At 49.0% G+C, this 23,029-nt stretch overlaps 1 protein-coding gene and 1 pseudogene across 1 annotated transcript; both read right to left on the bottom strand.

Annotated features, from left to right (window-relative positions):
• Positions 1-861: 861 nt before the first annotated feature.
• Positions 862-14,691, bottom strand: TCHP (trichoplein keratin filament binding). The gene is made up of 13 exons (XM_019757510.3): positions 14,554-14,691; positions 13,110-13,303; positions 12,113-12,323; positions 11,498-11,554; positions 9,726-9,794; positions 8,926-9,099; positions 7,876-7,988; positions 7,638-7,704; positions 6,471-6,643; positions 5,567-5,648; positions 4,030-4,215; positions 3,225-3,368; positions 862-2,211 (listed from the first exon to the last, which is right to left on the bottom strand). Exons 2-13 carry the CDS (start codon positions 13,301-13,303, stop codon positions 2,179-2,181), a joined length of 1,503 nt encoding a protein of 500 aa, XP_019613069.3. The 5' UTR covers positions 14,554-14,691; the 3' UTR covers positions 862-2,178.
• A 1,825-nt stretch (positions 14,692-16,516) lies between these two features.
• LOC109461337 (large ribosomal subunit protein eL29 pseudogene) lies at positions 16,517-17,101 on the bottom strand (annotated as a pseudogene).
• Positions 17,102-23,029: the final 5,928 nt, after the last annotated feature.

Genomic DNA, 23,029 nt, shown 5'->3' with positions numbered 1-23,029 from the left:
TTTATTGCACAAATGGTCCCTTCAGGTCCCACAAGTTACAGCTAGCTCTGTGACTGCCAATGACATCTGCTCATCCGTGTACTGGTTTGATTCCTGTCACTGTTCTCGTTCAGCTTTGTAACTTCCCCAGACCTAGCGCTGCATCTTCCCCCAGAGGATATGTGCTGAATGAGCCGAAAGAGTAAAATCATACATACTGAACAAAATAAGAATCGTTTTATATTAGTGGCTTCAGTACCATCTGCTCTCAAGGAGTTCAACTTTGTAGAAGAATCTGCAGAATAGTCTAGAAATCATTAATTTTACAATAAGTAGAAGGTGCTTAAAAATAATAAAACCAATATATGTATAATAGCCACAACACAATCAAAATATATACAAGATAAGAGGAGTGTGGGATATACCAGAAATAGTAAGACAATGGAAGCTCTAAATTTAGAAGCAAATATTTTAGAGAGGAAACATTTAAATATATTATGGTAGAGAATCAGTGTAACACAGTCTTTAAAGCTAATAGGGAAAATTACCAGCAGGCTGCGAAAACAAGAAACTCAAAGAAATTAAAAATTCAGTAAATATTTGTGCCTATTTATCAGGCATTCTCTCCACATCGATTCTATACTACAGCTCAGACAGTGTGATTCCTAATTCCCTGTGGTTTACTTAGAAGAGGATCCGATTGAAATGAGAGGGGAGACACCACCACTTTCACAAGCAGAATGAATGTAACCTAGAAAATGTGACCAGTCGTAGAGAGTATCTAAACCTGTAGGAGACGTGGATTAAATCAGTAAAAGTCTGTCATTCTACACAACCCACTTTGCAGCAGTTAATAAAAGCAACATAACAGCCTGAACGCGATGCCATCAAATCAGAACTTTATTTCCCAATTAATGCACATCTGAAACAGGGGAAGTAAACATGAGCGTGCATAATGAAAGTGGTGCTCAGGGGATCAGAGGCACAGACATTCAAGACAAGAAAATGAAAAACAGATTAAGGATGCAGTTTGCAGCTCAATTTGTTTTTATAGCACAATGGAAGTTTTTAAAGGCAACGCAGCCCTTAGACTCAGGATCTTTTTTAATAAACTCTGCTTTTTAATAACCTGGAAGAGTCATTAGCTGAAATTTACTGAGCTATGGAATCCTGAACACAATGTAATGAAAAACTGACACCTCAGAGGAAGACTATGAAAAAAATACAAGTCATAAAAATAGGATTACTGCTGCAAGGAACTTGTAGCTATTTGTAGAGATTCATCTAGAACCACGTCACATTGATGTAACCGTGGGAAGAGAAATTTTTGGCTGATCTGTGGTTGAGTCTGACCTAGTTTTTTCAGGTTCAATGCCCCTTTCTCTGGGCACATAAATCCCAGAAGGCTGATAGCTGAGACCTTCGTAAGACACGAGAGGCCCAAAGTGTCATGCCTAAAGGTTAGCCAGCCAAGTGACCTTTTGAAGTCCCCTTTTGAGGCTCAGTAACATACATGTTGGGATCACTTCCCCCCCACACAATGCTCTATGGAAATTCTACCAAAATGCTTCCTAAAGCAGGAATGACTCATTTTTTACCACCTTTCTGGAAAGCGTCCATGGACTACATCAGACTGCCTTAGGGTTCACAGTTCTTTCTTCAGAAAACAAGATGTGATCCTTTTGGGACCACTAAATTAATAAGCCCTGAAATAAACTTACACCAAGACCTACAAGTCTGTCTGTAACAGAATAGCTAAATTTAAATGGAAATTCTAAAAATTAAAAACTTCCCCTCACATATCTCGTACTGGAGGCTTCACTGGAGGTTGACAATTAAGGGTAAGACAACAGGAGATCATGAATCCTGTCATGGAGAACAACTTGTAACTCTAGCACTGATTTGAAATCTTACATTATTCATAAATATATTCCAAGACTGTGACAGCACTGTCAACGTGTGACTACGAAAACCCCACTTTCTTGGGTAACAGAGGCAGGAAAGGGCCTCCTACTGGGTGCTGCGTTTTTGTAACACCTTCAAGTCTGGCCAGATCTTGATCCATCTGATCATGGACCTGAACAAGCTCACTGAACTACTTCACAGGGACCCGAACACTAGAACATTATAAAGCCCTCTGGCGGCTGCCTACCCAAGGCCTGCCCATCCGTGTTCGCTGTGCTCATAGTACCAACGAAGTCAGTTCCAAGCAATTTTGGGATGTCCGTAAGGCTAAGAAAAGAAAGAAAACACAAGATTGATCAGACTGGCAGTCTCTGGAGCATTGGGGAATGAACACATTCTAAATAAGAGCCAAACGCACAGTATAAATGGCTGTTTTCATTTACAGCTGACGTTTGAACCGAAGCTACAAATGAGGCACTTGATGACTTTGGTTTTTTAAATAGCAGCCCTAAGTAACATTTTCACATGTGCTGTGTGACACACACTGACCCATGGTCAAGTAAGTTTAGAAAAGACTATTCCCTGCCGCTCAAGAGCCCCAGCCGGTTAGGATATTAGCATTCTGCAGCAGGTGTAGTACCTGCTCTGACTGTTTCATGGGCTTCCCAGTTATCTGACTAGAAAGGAGCCAGCCTCTGTGTCTTGTAGCACTTCAGAGCACCTGGGTGGCCCCGGTAAAGGAGGGGCAGAGGCGACATGCCTGCTGGGCCCTCCGTCAGTTCCCCGTCAGCTCCCTTGGAGCGGGGGTGACAGCCTTTGCTTCTGGGTTCCCTATGGGGCCCTAAACAAGGGGTCACTCACGTACTTCAAGACACAGGGAAAGAAGGGAGGGGATGGGAAGGGAGGATCAAACAATGGGGAAGGGCAACCAGAGGTGCCAAGAGGACGAGAGGAAGGACACAGGCCTGGTCACCCGGGAGCTGAGTCTGGACAGTCAGGGCTAGCTCCTTCACCTCTCGCCACCTGTGGCCATAGCTTTCTTAGATTGCTTTGTCCCCAAACGGGGTCAACAGGCAAACAGCTTAACAGTCAGGACCTCAGCCCTTGGGTCCCTGGTGACAGGAGCCAAAGCAAAATCACCTCAAAGGCTATATGAGGCCCAACCAAGGATGAAACATAGCCTGTGTCAAGGTTCCCTACTAGTCCAGAAAAGGAGAAACACAAGAGCAAGGAAGAAACGGAGCTGGCTGGGACGCAGAGCTGGGCACTGACCAGTCCTGGAGAGCAGAAGCTAGCCGAGTGGCCCAGCAGTGGTGCGCCGTCACCTGCAGGCTCCCTACCTTGGGCCGGTGGCCCCGCTCAGCCATCATCTTTGCCTCTTGCTGCAGCAGGGCGTTCGTGAACTGCTCTGCCTGCCTCGCCTCCTCTTCTTCTTCCTCCTGCTGCTGCTCCGCTTCCCACGCCTGCTGCTGGCGCTCTGCAACCTGGGCACAAAAAGCAGAGTCACCCCAAGACAAGGCCCAAGGGGCAGAGGCCTGCCCCTGATGAAGAGGGAAAGCCTGTGAGTCTACCCCAGCTGGAGAGTCAGAGGGGAGGAACAGTGATGGCAAGCGCCCATAAGTGGGAAGGGCTTTCACGGTGTGGTAACATGGACCTTGTAAAAAGCTCTGGAGGTGGCCATGTGTTTGGAAGCATTTTAATTTAAAAACATTTTTCAATTACAGTTGCCATAATATTAGTTTCAGGCGTCTCACATAGTGATGAGACATTTCTATAACTTACGAAGTGAAGGAAAGGTACTTTGTGTTACCTACTAACACAAATTGAACAGAGGATTGGGGCCCAGGGAGTGAAAGGCTTTCAGAAGCAGACAGGAAAAGGAGATGGCGGGCAGTAATGACAGCCTTGTCATTGACATGACATGAGGACCTGGAGTGAAGGCTCCACTAATCAGGAGGATCAGGATTTTAGCTCAAAATAAAAAGGGATGCACTGAGCTCTCCAACATGGGCCTCCTGGCCAAGTACTACTGTCGGGCTGTGGAAAGAAGTCAAAGGCCCCTGAACCCTGTGCCGCGATGATGCAGGAACCACAGCTCTCACCCCCCCTGCTGAGGCTGCCTCCCGCCCACGGACTTGGCCCCACCTGGGCTTCCAGCTCCTGTTTCCGGGCCGATTTCAAGTCTTCACTCTCCTCTTTCTCACGACGAGCTGACTCTCTTGCCTCCTCAAGGTTTCGAATAAGTTGCTCCCTGTGTCTTAGGGATTCCTCTTGCGCCCGCCGGTTTTGTTCAATCTTTTCTTGTATTTGTTGTTGTCTACCTGTCAGGACCTAACCTCAGCAGGAAGGAGAAGGGAAAGTTTTAGTTTGACTCCAGCAGATATCTGTTCTGCAAGCCGTGGACAGGCTGCAGCTACACCAGGACCCAGCCGAATCCTCAACCTGAATTCAGCCTAAAGATGCGGCACGGAGGCAAGCCCAGACTCCAGAATCCGTCCAGACACTGTTGCCTGTGCAGCCCACCCACCCCGGTCACACACAAAATATCTGCGGGTTGTGCTTTATGGAAAGACAGCTGAGCACCAAAGAGCTCAGAGTAGGCAGGCTGGAGCTCCCTCCACAGGGACACACAAACACAGCAAGCAGCTGAGTCTCACTCCCTATTGGTAGGTTCTAGAAAAAAGAAGCAAGCCACGAGCCACACAGATGACCAGAGGTAGAGTCTTGGTCATCCCCCCAACCTTTTGGAATTTGGGCCCCAGAGCAGGATTCTGGTCCACCACCAGCCCAGACCACGGTCAGGACTCAGGAACCAGGAACGGCCAGAAGCCACCCCCCCATACTCAACAGTTAAGTCTCTGAAGGGGACACATAAAGTGGCTACAAGTAAGAGGAACATTTTCAATGGGGAAAATCAAAAGATGCTGGAGAATATCTGGTATTCACAAAAGTGAAAAGGTACCAACTGGGACCCGATTGCCCATGGAGTCTAAAATGCAGCATACTGATATGCACTAAATGTAATTTCCATTTTAAACCACGGTAAGGTAACTTTCAATATTTGGATAACGAAGACTTTTTCCCCAAAAAATTATTTCCTATTAGCTGGGATGTGTCTTATACAGATTCCTTACATACTGACAAAACACTTATGTTCTTTAGTCTACTTCTGGCTATGCACCCCAAGGGAAAAAAGAATCCTAAGTATGGAAAAGCTTTATGCACTGAGATGTCACTGCACTGTTTCTTGGAACAGCTCAAAATTAGAAAAAAAATGGAATGCCCACAAAAGGGGAATGGAAAAGCAAACTATGGTATACCTACATGATGACATATTATGCAGCCGTCAAAAATGATATTCACAAAGATGTAATAGTTTGTTAAAATGCTTGACGTCAAATTGCACAGTCTATGAAGAAATGCGCAGGGAAAAAGTTCTGGACAGATACAGGGACGTAGAAGGAAACAGTGATAGTGGTTCTGTACATCTGGGTGACTGTTTTCACTGTTCTGTACGGACATTTTTTTCTAATAAGTTCATATTTCTTTTATGATATTATAAGTCCACTGAAAATAACCAGCGAGGACTCTGTTCCCAGAACACTTGGTAGGGTCAGTACGTGGCCACTAAGTGCCAACATCCGCCCGGGGACCGGCCAGCCCGTGTCTGTCACAGGATTACCTCGCTCATCAGTCTGTCGCGTGCGTTCCTCTCTCGGGCCCACTCTGCCTCTCTCTTTTCCCACATTTCCTTGGCTTCCTCCCTAGGTAAACACAAAGCGATGTCAGCCGGCTCTTCTCCACCACCAATGCAGAAGGGAACTCCAACAGGGCTCCAACAATGCAGAAGAACCAACAGGGCTCCAAAGCATCCGGCAGAACACATCTGGGGGGGCCAACCTTCAGATAAACTTATCCACCACGTGAACTTTTGACAGATTAAGGACAAGTTCACCGAAAGCAGTCCTACGGTAAGTACCTTAAGTTACCTTTTTAGATACGCCATCTCCTTACAAAAAGCACTTGTGATGAGCTGCATCCAGGCCATTTAAACACTGAGGTGAATGAAACCATGAGGGAGGAGGAAGGCCACTGCTGGTGCCTGAGCTGTCACCGTGCTCCTGGGGTCCCTATTAGCCCGCCCTGTGGCCTGAGGCACATGAGTGACCTGCTCGAGTCTCTGTGACCCAAGTATCCACCACTTGGCTGGAGTGTCTGGCACACAATAAGTGCTCAATAAATGTTACCTATTATTTATTTCCATCTACAAGATTAATTTTTGGATGCAGACCCATTTATATAGACCTAAGAAACATTCAACATCTCCATAATTTAGAACACTTTCTTTCCAATTTCTAAGATTTCAGATGAGCAGATCCTTACTCTAAATCCTAATTTCCATCTTAAATAACAGAAGGGAAACACTCCCACAAGCCAGGTCCACTAGCAAACATGGGTTCCTCCTGGATGACGGACAGAGGACCGAGGACAGGTGTGTCAATAACCACCCTCGCGGAGACCCGCGGGATCCCAGGTGCCCGAGTAGAACCCAGGAGTGTCCAGCCCTCACAGCTGCCACCTCTCACCTCAACAGCAGCTGTAGCTCTGCCTCCCGCTCCCTCTCCAGCTGCAGCTGCTCCTCGATGACCTGCTTCATCCACGCCACGTCAGCCAGGGCCTGCTCCCGCCGGGCCAAGTGCGTGCGCTGGGTCTCCTCCTCCTTCTCGAGGAGCGCCTGCAGGATGCGCTTGTCCGCCTCCTGGAGGAAGGAGGAAGCCCTCTGGCAGCCACAGCCTCCACTTCCACCAGCCCCTCTCCTCTCTGGACCCAGCACTGATGCCGACACTTAGTGTGCTCTACGTAGAGATGGGAAGACGTTGGGTTGCTTCTGAAGAGTCAGGGTGTCCTCACTTAGGGAAGGTTAACAACGACACTGCACAGACCCCGGAGCTGTTCCCTGCCTAAGGGGAGACCCCTCTGCCACCACAGGTGTCCCTGCCCGCAGACACATCTGGTGGCACAGTTTTTTAGAACAGTTTGACAGCAATTCCACTTCTAACAGCAGACTACAGCGACACACATGCACGGAGATATATGCTCGCTGCAGCCGTTACGGAAGAGGGAAAAAGCGGAAACAACGCCAACACCCATGGGTAGGGACTCAGCTATTACGTACGTCTCCACAGTACATCGATATAGAATGAGGGCGCTCTGGAGACCTTGTGAGGGGAGAGACGTCTGCAGGGGCAGGAAAAGCTGCAAGACAGGGACAACCGCAGTGGTGCTGCCACCCGATGACCACAGTGACACCTGACTAGCAGGCAGGGATGGGAGGGAACGGTTTGCTTGCTCACCTTGTCCTGGCCTCAGGGAGGGAGACCATTAAAATACTTGACAGGAATACTGAGCAGCTAGTAAAAAGGAACAAGCTTAGTCTACGTAGAATGATTATAAAGTATGAGATATACTGTTAGGTACCTGTGCCGAGGAATGCAACTTCCAGTAAAAAAAGCACCACTTCCCTGTATGTACGTGTACATGTATGTAGAAGGGCACACGCCAAATCAGACACCTCTGGGGAGGGGGTGGAACTGCAGAGGCTGCTCCAGGGGGAATCTCACTCCGTGTGCGACTTCTTAACAGGATGCACTCATTACAGAGCAGTGGAAAACATGTTTTTCTTTCTTTTTTTTTTGAAAACATGTTTTTTGAAAAAGTGTGAAAGGAATGACAGGCTGTCCTTTCAAACTTACCAGTTCCTCCTGGATCTGCTGTGTACGTCTATTGAGTTGCACATTATACTGATGTCTCAAAAAGCGTCTAAAAAGGAGCAAAATATGGGTCGCCTTCAGTGTCTGATAAAGAATTAAATGGAGGTTAGACAGCTACTTACTACAGGTTGTATCCTTCCCGGTTTCAGGGATACCAACACAAGTCTCAGAAAGTGACATGCTCTGAGAAAGAGGTGGGGGCAGCCCTCCTCACACACACCCCAGCTCCGCTTTCTGCCGGAAGGCTGCCATCTGCTTCCTTTCTTCCTCCAGCCTCTCCAGCTCCCATCGCTGCCTCAACAGATTCGCCTGCTCCTTCTTCAGTTTGGTGGCCTGTGGTTGTGACAACAGCAACCCCAATTAAGATCACGAGAATCAGAGCTTCCTTCATTCCTCATCTCTGCTTTCAACAGACACTATGTGACAAGGGCTGGCCTGCACCCTCCCGCCGCCCCCCCACCCCCCCGTGATCACAATCCCAACTCTGGGACTCCGGGCGCCTTGGCCCAGCTGAACTCACTCATTCATCCCAATGCAGCGGAGCCAATCCTGCAAGAGCCTTGCCCACCCCTGTGGACAAGGCTGAGCCTCATGTTCCATGCTCCCCCAGGACCCTGCATCGTCCACGCCTTACTGGGACTTCCCATCTGTCTCCTCCACCTGCCACTGCTCCTGCCGTGAGGCCCAGGACTGTGGGCCTTGCTCACGGCTGTATCTCTAGCACCCAGCCCAGTGCTTAGCACCTTGCATAAGGAGTGGGCACTAAAAGTCCAGGTCTTGAATCATTCAGGCCTGGGGGAGGGGGTGCTCCCCTCATCTGAATGGGAAGGTCCAGCCCCCGCATGCAAACTGCACGGTATTCTCAGAACAGCCTCTTGGACCAAAGAGCCTCACAGTTTGGGCCTTGAGACCCCAAACCTGCTCGCCAGGGAGAGCTGTGTGCTAGAACATCAGAGCAAGTCAAGTCTAGTTTGTGCACAGGAAACTCCAAGTTCTAAGAAGGCTCTCAGATAGCAGGTCTCAAAACACGTCTGAGAGAACAGGTATTATCTCCATGTCGCTAACATTCTAGAATCTGAGCACGCGATACAGCCAAGGAGTATGGAAAAACCACAGGTGGGAATAAATATCAGAAGGGAGAACCCCCGATTGCTGCATTTTTTAGACTCACCTCCTTGATATGATCTCTTTTTAGAACAGCGTTTGCAATGCCCATTTTGTACCAACAAGCAGCTGAGAGGCAGCCATGCGGCCGCGGGCACGCCCTCACCTCCATCTCCTTCGCCTTCAGCTCCTCCATCTGCTGGAGCAGCGCCTCAGCCTGGAGTTTATCCTCTAACTGCCTCCTCTCCTCTTCTGCTTTCATCCGTTCCAGCGCTTCCCTTCGGGCCGTTTCATATTCATTTTCATACCGTTTGTTCTCTTCCTTTTCCGTCGCTTCTTGCTACATGGGGCCAAATGAATCCAGGTCAGTATGTGCAACACGCAGCCAGCAAAGATCCAGCCCCCACAGCCACTGGGCCAGCCGTGGGCCCGGTTCTTCATTCCAGAGCAGGCCACTTCTCAGCTATGGAACCCTGGGCGCTCCCTGTGGGGCCGTGGGACCCATGGGGCTGACGCTCCCTGAGGGACGAAGCTGGGGAAACACACAGCGTGGTGCCTGGCACGGAGGAGGGGCTCAACAAAACACTTTCCAAAATGAACCCGGAGGCAAAGTGATGGGTTCATGGAGATGTGGACTTTTATGCCCAGAGGTGCAGCTGTGAGGCCGAGGCTGAATGTATGATGCACATTATATCACAAGAGACTGCCAGCCACAAAAACGCCCTTTAAAACACACATTCGCCCTATCATCGATCAGCCCTGGTCACCTGGTGTTATTCTCTCCCCGGAAATGATAGGATTCTGATACGTGTAAGAGCAGCATTGAGTTTTAACATGTGTTACTGAAAGTGAGAAACAGCCTGTTCCTGGACTGGTGTCATTAACATTGAAAACAAGAAACAAATCCAAAGACACAGAGACAGTCTCCCGCCATAGCACATGGGACTGTTCCCAGTCATACCACACCTGCTTCTTCTCTTCTGTCTGCGTTTCCCAAGAGTTGATCACGTGCTTCTTGTGGAGGTCCAGTTCAATCTGAGGGGAGAAGAGGCAGAAAATTAATTTCCTCACTGGTTCCTCTGACAGATATGCACTGGGGAACACAGTGTCATGCCCTGGAACGTGACCATGACTTCCTCTGGTGAGGACTCAGAGGGGCCCAGCTGTCTGCTAAGGGAGCACATAATGACCCCAACATACAGAGTCTGATTGCAAGTCAATTAGAAAACCAAAGGACCAGACAGTTCTAAACCAATCTCAAGAACTGGAACGAAGTAATAGACAATTTTCTCCCAGGTCCCTCAGAGTTGAGCAGGAACAGGTCAGTAGACACCAATGTGAAAATACCATCTCAAAGGCCACCCTGGCTGGTGTGAAGCATGCCAGGCCCCAGGGCAGCAGGAGCTGGTAAGACTCAACCCTCTCTGCCCGGCTGCCCAGCACTTCCTCTGCAAAGCAGTAGCTGTGAAACATGTGCTCCCTGTATCAGAAGGCACCTGCCCTCGTAGATGGAACAAGTCTGGGTGGTTAATAAGAGATTTGGGTTTAGAGCAGCTCTGGGATCAGAAAATGAATTACAGTACTCTGTCCAAAAGCTTCCATTGGGAAATTGTTTATACAACTTTAAATTTTCTTTCTCAACTTAGAAATATGCACATTTGTGACTATCTGAAGTGTTTTAAATAAGCCTTTCTAAGTAAATGACTTGGGAGGACGTACTAAGCCGACACACGCCCAGGCAGCAGCATCCTCCCGTGGTTAGTGCAACCTGCACATACTCCAAAGCAGAGATGCTCCGTTACTTAGTGCCTGGCAATTTCTACGTGTAATTATGAATATATACATTAATACCACTAAACGTACACACAAACGGTTAGTTGAAATAATTTGAGACGCAGTGATGGGATTACCTCCCTCTGGCCCAATCTCCACTGAACAATGCCACCCAAGCCAAGATGCCTGCCCCCCCTCCCGGCCTCCACATCCTGGATTTGTCCTCCTTTCTCCTGCTACCCCAGTTTAGGCCTTCACACCATCACTCACCTGGGCTGCTGTAGCAGCCCCTCAATTGCCTGAGCTGCTGCTCCCTGAAATGCAGCTGGGATCCCATCGCACCCCTGCTTAAAATCATCCAGGCGCTCCCCAGGCTTCCGGGGAAGCAGACGAGGCTGCCCGAGGAGTGGCCCCATCTGCCTCACCAGCCTCCGCTCTGGGCCCACCCACCCCACTCCACCCCGACACCCCAGCCTCCCATCCACTTGTAGTTCCCTGCACTCACTCTGCTCTCATGACCCAGGCCTGATTCTTGCACGGCTGCCTTGAACTAGAACGTGCGCTGCTTACTCTACACCATCAAGTTAATGCCCAGGTCCTTCCCAACTCCTCCACCCCTGCAACCCCCGTGGGACGCCTCCCTGACCTCCGACTGAGCTAGGGACACTGCCGATGCCCGTCTTCCCAGCCTGCCCAGCACCCTGCATCCTGTACTGTAATGAGCTGCCCACTGTTTCCCCCATGGGACCACCTCTCATCTCCATGCCCCCACAGGTGGACACTGCCGCAGATGTTCAATAAACAAACAGTGGTTAAACAACCAAAGGAACCAAGTCTTCCGCGTGGTGCTCTTTTCAGCTGTGGCGTGTTCCCTACTTTCTCAACCCAGCACAAGATGCAAGTTTAAAACAAGTCAGGAAACCTCATTTCATCTAGTTAGGCAAATCAATGGATTTGGTGTTCACCTCTCGAAGTTTGGGGTCATTCTTCTTCCAGTGTTCATACAAAAGTTGTTCAGCAATCTGTCAAGAAAACACAAAGAAGGAAGCCTGATGTTGCTTTTCAAATGCACGCACATTTTGGAGAACCCACAATGGAAGTCAGCTGCGGTGAAGAGCTGCTCCACTGGCCCACTGGCACTGCACCTGCCCTTCAAACCTCCCCGCCTTGCGCCCAGGCCTGGGAGCCAGACACCTGAGTGGGACCAGACGGTACTGACAAATGACTCTTACAATGGTGACAAAAGCGGGGCACAATCTGATGCTACAGATCTATTTCAAAATGCACAGCAGGCTTAAAAACACAGATTGGGGTTCGCCATTGCACACAACCACTTTGGAAGATAAAATATACCAGTCCCAAGCTAAAGAAAAAGGGCTCGGATGTAATGATTTAAAGGGCCACAGAGAATAAAGATGACTCCTGCAGAACACACACGTGAAGAATGACTTAAGAGTAAGCAGTTTTCCCAGCTGGTTTTGCAGCTAACTGCTGTCTCATCAGACCAGCGTCCAGGGGTGACCCACATGCGTGTGTCACTGTCAGGCTGGGGAACGCTCCTAAGGGCGATGAGAATTTACCAGTTTCCTTTGCTCTTCCCGGGCTGACTTGAGATTCCCGTGCCGTTCCCGGATTCTTCTTTCCCGCAAGTTCATGCTCAGCCGTAGCTCCTCCAGTTCTCTGGCCAGCAGGTCCTGCTCCTCCAGCAGAAGCTGCTGGAGTCTCTCCCGTCTGGCCTCCAGATGCTTCCTCTTCTCCTCCTTCATCTTCTCACGCTGGTAGGCGTGCATGCTGGGTAAGAAGGAGCCCACCATAAATCAGTCACGCGACGGTCACACGGACCAGTCTGCTCTGCTGTGTGGGCAAAGAGGCTGAGGCGGGTATAACACGGTGACACGGGAAAAGGTCCTCCAGCCCAAGGGGACAGAGCAGGTCACAGAACACTACGCAGAACAGAACCTTGTTTTTGCAATAAGAAAACGTATAATTCGCGGATAGTGATCACAGTACTAGAGAATATTATTTGCACCAACTAAAACCATGAATGGTTTGATATGAATCATCACATAAATCCTACAAAGTAGGTTCTGTGTCAGCCCCACTTCACTGATGAGGAAACTGAGGCTCATTCATGCGGCATGTGACACAGAATTTCCACCTAGGTCTGTCTGACTCCAAAGCCTCTGCTTTTAACTCCCATGCTTTTACACATCTTTTTATAAAAATGGGTGTATGTGTGTGTGTGTTTATACACAAACACAAATGAGAAAAAGTGTGGGAGGCTACGCATCAGGCTGGTAACTGGGGTTCCCTCTGGGGACGTGGGGTTACAAGATTTCCAGATTCTACATACATTTCTTATCATTTTCTTTTTTAATGCAAATGGAGTACTTCACTGATGATCAGGTTTTCAATTTCCAGTTAGAAAAGCATCACCAGACAGGCAATCCGTGCTGTCCAGCAACTCCTTCGAGAAAACATGCTATCAAGCCACACTCCCCCAGGTCCTTCAGGCCACATTCCCTGACCAGCAAGCGGCTGCCCACTCCCATCCCATCGCGGTCACCGCACCGTTACCTCCGCTGGTAGGAGGTCTTGGAGCTCCATTCTGCCTGTTTGGAGCTGCAGATGTCAGACATCCGGAAGTAGCGGCTGTTCTCATCCCACTGCTGCCGAAGCCGGGCCTGCTGCTCTTGGTGCCGCTGTCGTGCTACCTGCTGATCCAGGAGCCTCCGGCTGCACCAGTAGGAGGGCAGCGTGGGGAGTGCCATCTAAGAACAACAGTGGTAGGAAAATGAGCCGGCTGCCACCCCAGGACCCCTCACAAGCTTGGCCTCGCCCCTTTAGGAAGAAGTCCTCACCCCTTGGCTCCCCACTGGAATCACCTAACGGAACCTCGGCCCCACTCCAAACCAATGAAACCCAAAACGTATGCACGCAGGCCCCAGACATCAGCACTTTTTTAATGATTTGCCATCAGGGCTGCAAATCATCGGTTTTAAATAAGCCTGGACTGCACCTGGCTGTGTGTCATATGTCATCAAGGGCACTGCAGACAGACAGAGAACCAGTCCTAGCAATGGAGACCAGGCACATTGGGGGTTTGTATGCTCTGCATAAAGTAACAGATAATAATTTAAGGAACATATGTACCAAGTTCTTGATATATATGATCTTTTTTTCTACAATCACTCCATTACTTGGCAGGGGAGGAAACTTACGTTCAAAGAGGTAATGTGACTTGCCCAAGACCACAAAACCAGGAAGTAGAGGAAATAAGAAAGCTGGGATCCTAAACCACGCAGGGTCCAAGCTCTGTAGATTGCAAGAGGCATGCCCTGGCTTTGGCGGCCCCCAGGGAGGGACCTAGTCCTGGTGTCACACCTGGAAGTGTTCTGGGTTGGCATGAAGGGGCAGATCCCTCGTCTTACATACGGAGAAACTGGGACCCAGAGAGGAGCTGATTTTCCCAGGGCACATAGCAATCTGGGGGCACAACTGGAGACTTGAAAGCAGAGTGTCTCACTCCAGACTTCTTTTGCCCTGACCAAAAGCTGCCCCCCGCCCCGGCCCCCGTGTTTAGAGTCTACCCAGTGCTGCCTGGCTATGACAGTGCTTAAGGAACGTCTGTGGAATAAGCAGAAGACCTGGGTCCAGGCCAATCTCAAATTCAGAGTCATCCAGACCCGGGGGAAATAAGCTGCGTCTGTGAGCCAAGTTCAGCCTGCGGCTGGCCTGTTTATAATCTGCCTTGAGACTGGAAGGCTTGACATGCTTTTTTCCTTGCCCTGCAAGCTGCCCGTGGAGGAATCTTTGCACCAGCGGTTAAGAAATTTAAGATTCCGGTCCCGGATCGGCCACAAGCAAGCTGGGCTGCTCCCTGAACAAGTCGTATCCCTCTCGCGGCCTCAACATCCACATAGGACAAGGGGTCACAGAGGAAAGAGACGGGACTCAGCGCGCGGTGAGGCAGAGTGAAGCCAGGAAGACCGGCCCCGGCTCAGCCTGAGCTCCGACTCACGTTTCTCTACGCCCCGAAGTCCGCAGAGCGCCCGGCCACAAGCAAGCCCGCCCGTCCCGCGGCCACCCTCCCGGGCCGCGCTAACCAAAGCCCGCCGTTTCCCTGCTCGTTGCCCGAGCGACAGAACGGCGACGGAACGCCGCCAGGGCCAAGCCGACTCCAGCGCGACCCCGGTGGCACAGAAAGGAAGGTGCTTTTTTTCTCTGGCGCCCCCTCGTGGTGGGCGGGAGGTAAATCGCAAATATCGCTTGTCCTGGAAACGAAGGATGAAGGAAGAATCCATTCACTACATGAAATTCAGGATGGTGGTCATCTGGGGGTGGATAAAGGTAAGGATGGAGGGAGTCAGGGGGATACAGTAGGGGAGGAGAATATAAGCCAGTGGTTCTCAAACCTGGCTGCACGTTAGAATCACGTGGGGAGGACTTCAAAATCCAGATGTCTTAAAAAAAAAATCTAGATGCCCAGCCCAAACTCTAAGCAAATCCCGTCAGTCTCTCTCAGAGCATTAGCGCCCCAGGAGTGTTCAATGGGCAACCAACTGGAAGAACCCCTGGTGTAAGTAGATACAAATTACTCATAACTTTCTACTGTCTTAGATGAGTTGTAGGTTCGTGTTCATTCTATTGGTATATTTTATGATTCACATGTGTTACATGTATTATTTTATGTCTCAACTATTCCATTAAAAAGATAATGAAAAATGTCCACTCTTTCATTCATTCTCTTTTCTTTCACTTTCCCGTTCTTCTCTTCATTATTTTTCCTTCCCTTTCTCTGTTTTTCCTGAATGCAGTATAGTATCCTGTTGAACATCGTGGCTGGCCTCTGTTCAACCTCTACCACGGTAGTTGTGTAGAGGTCTTGGGTAGGTCATGTCATTTCTCAGCATCCTCATTTGTGAAAGAAGAATGCTAAATTAATTAAACAAGGGGACCATTCGATGGCGGTGGCTCTAATGCCTCTGTTGCCTATGCAGGCAAACTAAAAGCAAAGCCAGAATCAGTGCTCTCAAATCCAAGAAAATTAAATTTAAGAACAACCAATCACAACCAGCCAAATAACCTTTCCCAAATAAGGCAACTGCTTAAACAAGCCAGTCAAACAATTTCCTTGCTTTTTTCCTGTTTCTTCTTCTCTATAAACACCTCTCCTCTAGCTCCTAACCACCTTTGGGTGTTGCCCAGGTTGAATTGATGTATGCTCAAATAAACTCTTGAAAATGTTTATGTGCCTCAGTTTACTTTTTAACAAGGTACCAACAGTGTTGCTCTCTAGGGTTGCCCTTGTGAGAGGAAATGAAGGTTTAAATGGAGAGCGAGCGCCCAGAAGCAGAGCCTCTGGTGCATCTCAGGTAAGCGCACTTTCTTTCCCATCTCCCTTTACTTGGCACATGTTTTCTCAGGGTCTGCCCAGTGCATGAGACTCCCCAGAGTTACCCTCCTAATGGTCCCTACCCCTTTGGCTAAACTCACCTCCACTTCTTCATATTGTGTCCCCAATGGGTAGGGGAGGCAGCCACCTCTCCCCTGGGATTAGCCCAAGCAGAGCTGCCCACCCAACAAAAGAGCCCAATACATAAATAATCATTGGTGGGATTCCGCAAGTGTGGTAGGAACTTCAGAAATACGTGAATTGGGTCATGAGAGACCTGGCTCCAGGTCCTGATTTTGCAGCTCTGGCGTGAGGCCCTTGTCCTCTCTGGGCCTCAGTTTCTTAATCTGTGTAATGGCCTTAAAGGACCAAACATGCTCCACTGGTGGGAGTCAAGTGCCTAGGGCTTGACTGGCCTGGTCCTAGAAGCCTGAGGCTGTAGGCCATAGCCTCTGAGCCTCTTCTGCTGGATGGCCAGCATTACTGGCCTCCCCACTGTTCAACTTCTCACCTTATGATTACATAGCTGCCTGTAGCTCATTAAGTATCTTGTTGTTGTTGTGTGTGTGTGTGTTTTTGTTTACAGATCCTGCTTCAGGTTTATTTGTACAAATAGCACAGGAGGACACCAGCCCCATGCAGACAGCAGTCCAGGGGTCCCACCAGTCCTTTCGTCCTCATATCGGCAGTCAGAGGCTTCTACTTGCAGTCGTCATGGGAGCCTGGGTACCTCTGCGAGCCGGAGCCTGAGCTGGAGGCGGAGCTGCAGCTGCAGCCACGGCCGGGGGGCCTTGGTTTCAGCCTTGGCCTTGGATTTTGGCCAGCAGAGCCCAAGACCCTTGGCGATGCAGGCACAAGCACGGTTCCTAAGTTTGGGGTGGGCGATGTAGGCGAGTCGACTGAGCTTGCGGCTGCCGCCCTTTGGGATCTTGGGCTTGACCTCCTTGGGTTTTACGAGGGCCTTGAAGCCTCAGCCAGTGCACTCACAGCCTTGGCGTTGGTGGCCTGCATCTTCTACAGGCCCTTCTTGTGCTTTCTGGCAAAGCACATGTTCCTCAGGAACTTGGAGCCACCCTTTCAGAGATTCGTATCTTTGTGATCGGGGTTTCTTAATGCTGCTTCTGTGCCATTCTCGGGACTGGTTGTGCTTGGTGTGGTTCTTGGACTTGGCCATGTCTGCATAGAAGCTCGCGGCTGGTGCCGAAGCCCCTGGGACTGGAAGACAGTCGCCAATCGTCTTTACTGGTATCTTTTCCTTTGTTCCTCTCAGGAACCCTGTGAGATATTTTATTGTCCCCATTTAGGAGTTGCCTAAACCGAGACTCAGATGGGTGGTATCACCTGCCCAAGGAACCACAGCTTGTAGGTGGCAGAGCCAAGATTTAAAACCAGGTCTGATCTGAAGGCCGGGGCCCTCTCAGCAGCATAAGGGATCATTACCTTCCCTGCTGTCGTCCCAGCGCCTGCCACAGAGTAGGCACTCAATAAATATTTGTTGAGAATGAATGAGTAGATTCCTCCACCTTTGAGTTCCTCTCCTCCTTCTCCAAAAGAAAAAGGAAGAGATGCTATTGAAAGAAATAAAAAAGAATGACAAAAAGGAACTAACATTGTTTGACTCCTTACCATGTGCCAACGCTCCCTCCACCCTGTGGAGATTTCTGCCTCCATTTTGCAGATGCGGAAACTGAGACGCTGAGAGGTCAAGCGACTCACTTGAGGTCACACAGCAAGGACCACGAGAGCAGGATTCACACCTATTCTCCAGAGCTTGTGAACCTCTCCTCTGTCTGCTTTTCCAGGAGCGTGTGGCTTGCAGGTGTAGCTCTTAAAAGAAGCCACTAGATGTGGACCAGCTGGGCCATATAAAGAGTTCAGCAAGATTAAATATTTAGTGACAGGTTGATGACAATGGCCCACAAGGGGCTGAGGGGGGAAGCCCTGGCAGGAAACCATCCAGGTGGACGCTGTGCACACTGGGCCCTGGGCCCGCACACATTTATGAGGGTCTGTTCTTGGACTTGTATCTTTGGGTGTCCTAGTGTGGGAGGAGAAAACAGGAATGGGGAGATGGCATGATAACACGGAGCAACTCCCCATTAGCTGAAATGTGACAGCACCGGAGGCTGTGCAATGCCCTCACTTAATTAGCAGGTGGCATTGCCAAGGTGCATTTATCTATGCTGGGTTTTCACAGCGTTTCAACATCAGCCTTCTCCCCTGGGTGGGGCTCCGACCCTCCCTGAAGACAAAGGATGCAGAAGTGGACAGACGAGTTCAAAGACCCTGGAGCTATGGGGCTGGGTCTCAGAGCTCCAGTTTTGTGTTTTCATAGTAATAATATCAGGAATGATAATAAATGTAGGTATTCCATGAGAAACAAGTGTGAAAAGGCAGTCACCAAAATAGTGGCTATTCCTAAGGGGCAGGATTAGGGGAGATTTTAATTTTTATCTCTCTCGGGTTTTAATTTTGCGATGGTCACTGTTACTTGTGTCATTAAAAAGAATAATAGTGCCTTGTTGATCAGTCATCACAACCTGCATTTCCATCAGGTTTTATACTTTGCGAGGTGCTTTCAATGCATGCGTGGCTCTCAACCCTGGCGACAGGTCTGAATCACCTAGAGGGCTTCTAAATCATCCTGATGCTTGATCCCCAAGATAGAACTTCTGATTTGATTGGTTAGGGATGGGGCCTGGGCATCTGTATTTTTAAATTAATGTTTTATTATAGACTCGCTTTACATTCAGAGAAAAAATTGCAAAGGTAGTACAGAGAGGTCCCATATACTTTGCACGAATTTCCTGTTAAGAACACCCTGTGTACATTATGTACTTCTGTAGGACAGAAACCTGACTCGGGTCTCGAGGGGTTCAGTCCAAGGTGTCAGCAGGGCTGCATTCCTTTCTGGAGACTCGCTGGAGAATAGGTTTCTTTGCCTTTGGGGCTTTTCGAGGCTCCCTCTGACCATTCTTCCTTAGTCACATCTGCTTGGACCACAGACGGGGAAAGCTTCTCCACTTTTAAGGATTCATGCACCCAACTGGATTACTCAGGACAACCTCTCCATCTCTGGGTTTTTAACCTTAATCATGTCTGCAAAACCCCTTTTGCCATGTCAGGTAATATATTCACAGGTTCTGGGATTAGGAGGCTGACATCTTTGGAGGTCACTGTTTCATCTACCACTGGAGAAAAGGGGGACACGCCCTTCGTCATGATTAACTTTTAGTTCTTGTCATTCGGTTTTATTTGTTTTCGTTTTTTTTCCACCTGGACGCTGTGGCATCCCTCCAAGCACTCCTGGCCTATGGCATTCACCTCATCTGTCATCACCTTGAAAGAAAGGAGGTCATCACCTTGAAAGAAACTTGTGCAGGTAAGCCTGCCCTCTTCCAGTGTGTGGCTGGGACCTCCCACTGCACCTTCATTGGAGCCTCTTCTGTAAATCAGGTGAGCTCATCAGACCTTATTCTAACAGGCCTGCTTCTATACACAGAGGAAGCTGGACAATGGAATTCTGTTCTAGAACCTTCCATTCCGAGTCCTCATGTAGCTCAGCCTGCTTCCAAATGCTGGAATACATTTATCTGATGGAATGGCACTAACTTTTTTTGGTATTCATATTATCTTTCAAGGCCAGCCTGATATGAAGAAAGGAATCTCCGTTTAGCTCCAAATTATGTCATATCTGAGCTTCAGTTTTCTCACCTGTACAATAAGGATAAGAGTACCAGTAACAGCAAGGCTTGTTATTAGCCGCCTTAACCAGTGCCGGGCACATTCACAGGACTTGGTAAATGATAACCGTTGGTGTTATTATTATTGCCCTGATACTGACAGTTTTTTGCCTGGTACCTGCTGGCGTAAGTGCTGGCTTTAGCTCCCTCTCTCCTAAAAGAAGGAGCTGAGAAATTGTAATTCATTTGCTCACCCCCTATTGATAAACTCATAGCCATTCCCCCAGCTTCCCTGCTCAAGCTTCACCCTGACTGCAGGGGGGTATTGACCCTCCTTTATGTAGTTCAGGCGTAAATCCGGATTTGTTTAAGCCAACTGCTGGATCCACACCACAGTGACAGGGCTGAGAGTGGGCCTGTGACCCAGTTCTGCCCAACGACACTTGAGGGGACGTCTGCGTGAGGCGGGATAATGTTTGCTGGGTGTTGTCCTGTCTGTCCATGGTTCTGCTGCAGCTGTCATCTCAGCAGGAGGAAGCCACCTGACACAGCTGACTGTAACCATCACAGGGCAGGAAGAGAGAAGAATTTCATGGTGATGTCAAACACGGAATTAACCCACTCCGTACACCCCACACCATGGCTTGGACTTCCTTTTTTTTTCTTCTTAAGATTAAAAAGATTTGTTTATGGTAAAAAACACATAAATTGAGATCTACCCTCTTAACAAAATTTTAAGTGTCCGTTACAGAATTATTAATGAATAAAGAAAACGTGGTATATGCATACAATGGGATTCCTTGTTAGAAGATGAAATAAGGGGTCTTATTGCTTGAGTCTTTTTTCAGTCAACAGCAAACATTCCCATCAATAGACTTTTCTAGAGCAGCACTGCTAAAACTACACATATTCTTTTTATTAATATATGACCTTTTGGTAGGAAGGGGTCACATACACATAACATAAAATCCACCATTTTAACCGTATTTTTTACGTGTGCAATTTAGTGGCATTAAGTACATTCACAGTGTGTGCAACTATCTTAAACTGTTACTGAATGTGAAAAATCGGGTCCTAGAAATATCAGTGATAACAGTTATAATCCTGCAGCACATATACTGTGAGTATGGATATTTCCATGACGGGGGTATCATGGGCAAGAGAAGCCACTAGAAAACAAAATAATTCTTCAACTATTCATTTCCCCAGGCAGGTTTGCTGTGGCCCCCCGCCCCCCACACAAGGGAGTTCTAAAAGAATGCTTTCCCTCAGTGCCGCAGGGACCCGATTAGAGCCTTCGTGGCTCGGGCCCATTTCCTTTGCCATGGCTGACATTCTGAAGATAAGTCTGTACCATGTGCAAACAGCATGCTTTCTGGAAAAGCATGGTGTGTGAGACCCTCACTTTTAGAATCAAAGTGTAATTCTTAAACCATAACAGCAGCTGGGGAACTGAGGTTAAAGATTCCTTCCCAGTTCTCTCGGGGAGGGGGGGTTGACAATTCCCGCTGCTGGGTCTGACCTCACCACAGTTAGGGAACCACCTGACCCAGCTTGGTGGAGCTCAACCCATTCAGATCCCTTACTTTATAGGGGGAAGCTGAGTCCCAGAGACAGGGAGGGCATGTCCAAATGAAGTGGCAAAGCCAGTGTATGAGAGAAGCTGGTGGCCTCAGTGTACAGAGGTGGAACTGGAAGCTGCAAAGGAAGGAGATTCAGCCAGTACCTGCTTAGCAGTCATGGAACGTCTGCTGTCCGGTGCCTGTGTGACTTCCCTTCATCCTCACAGTGTCTCCAGGAAGGATGGGTTATTGCAACCCCAATTTTCAGGTGGGAAAACTGAGGCTTAGTGGGGTTGGGCAGAGGACTCTCATGGCCTGTATAGTGAGTCAGGGTCTCCATCCCAAAGCCATGCTACCTCCATTCTGCTGAGCTGTCAGATATGGGTGCAGTCCACCAAGATAGGGCATCGAGCCAGGCCTGTGTTTTCCATGCCTTTCCTGGACATGGGTACCCACTGACCATTCTTGGATGGCAGAGAGCCCCACTTCCTAAGTTCCCAAGTTCAAGGTGACTGGTGCATGGTGTTGAAGCAGCTCCGTTCTCTGCTTAACCTTCCTCAGCTCCCCACTTGTCTCCGCCTGAAACCCACACCATGAGCAATCCACTGGACCCCTGGCTGACCTCGCCCATCACACTGCCTTTTCTTTAACTCTCTCTGCCATGTTGTTCCCTCTGCCTGGAAGGCTCTTTCCCCCTTCTAACTTCTCATCCTTCCGGTCTCGGTGTAAATGCCCCTTCCTTTGAGAAGCCCTCCGTGATCATCTGGCCTCAAGACACACTGAATTTTTCCTCCAAGGTTTTCACTGCTGTGTTAAATAAACGATTTTTAAAAATTAGCATCCTGCCCACACTAGACCATGAACTTCATGAGAGCAGGGACCTCGCTGTCTTATTCCTGCTGTGTGTCCCAGCCTCTGCTGTACAGATTGGTAAATAGTAGGTACTTAGTAAATACTCAGTGAATGAGTGAATGAAACTCTGTCCAGTGGGGCAGGAGCCTAAGGCCTGCATCGTTGGGGCGTGGGAACACGAGCTGGCAGGCCACGCTTCTGCCAGAGAGGTTCGTCATACGATCTGGACGGTGTGCCGGGACCGGTTCCTGAAAATTAAATGCAACCGTCGTTGAGCAAACAGCTGGGATGTTCCCAGACTCCTCGATTTAATTTTAAGAGCCTTCATCCCTGAGAAGAGCTTCATCACTCATCCTGTCCCCTGAGGTGTATCTCCACCCCACCCTCATCAGGACAGAAAGGGGCTCACGTTACTGGCCTGGGTCCTAGAGAAAGGCCAGCTGCCAGGGACAGCAGGAGTGAGGGACACATCCCAAAAGCCACTCCTGGAATTAGAAGGTAGAAGGGGCCTCTGAAATCATCATGCCAGACCCACTCACTGAACACATGAGGAAAGTGAGGCTCAAAAAAGGAAACTGAGTCATGAAACCAGTCAATAACAGTTAGGACCAGGTCCTGGGTCCCCTGACAGGCAGGCTGGGTGTTTTCCACTTTACTCGACTCTCCCTGCTCTCACCCAGAATTATGGAGAGCCGGGGAGGCCCCTTCTGTAATCCTCACCTTCAGCATCCCCATTTACGTCGAGTGCCAACCTGTGTCCCAGGTGCATCCTTAACTACTTGCAATACTTCGAAGGAGGGGCTACTAGGCTCCCCATTTTACAGATGAGGAAACTGAGGTGCAAAGGGATTATGTCCTTTGCCTAAGGTCACACAGCTAGAAGTAGCAGGGCTAGGGTTGGATCCCTTGTCTGTCTGTCAGACTCCACAGTCTGTGCTCCTGTGTCCTTGTGTCCTCGTTTGCAGGTGCTTGGCTTCAGTACGTGGTTCATTCCTGTTAACAATA

The sequence above is a fragment of the Rhinolophus sinicus genome, chromosome 9, assembly GCF_057876585.1.
Source record: "Rhinolophus sinicus isolate RSI-liver-muscle chromosome 9, RSI-T2T, whole genome shotgun sequence".
Lineage (NCBI taxonomy): Eukaryota > Metazoa > Chordata > Mammalia > Chiroptera > Rhinolophidae > Rhinolophus > Rhinolophus sinicus.
Note: the sequence above shows the minus strand (reverse complement) of the source record. Positions and strands in the feature narration are given on the sequence as shown.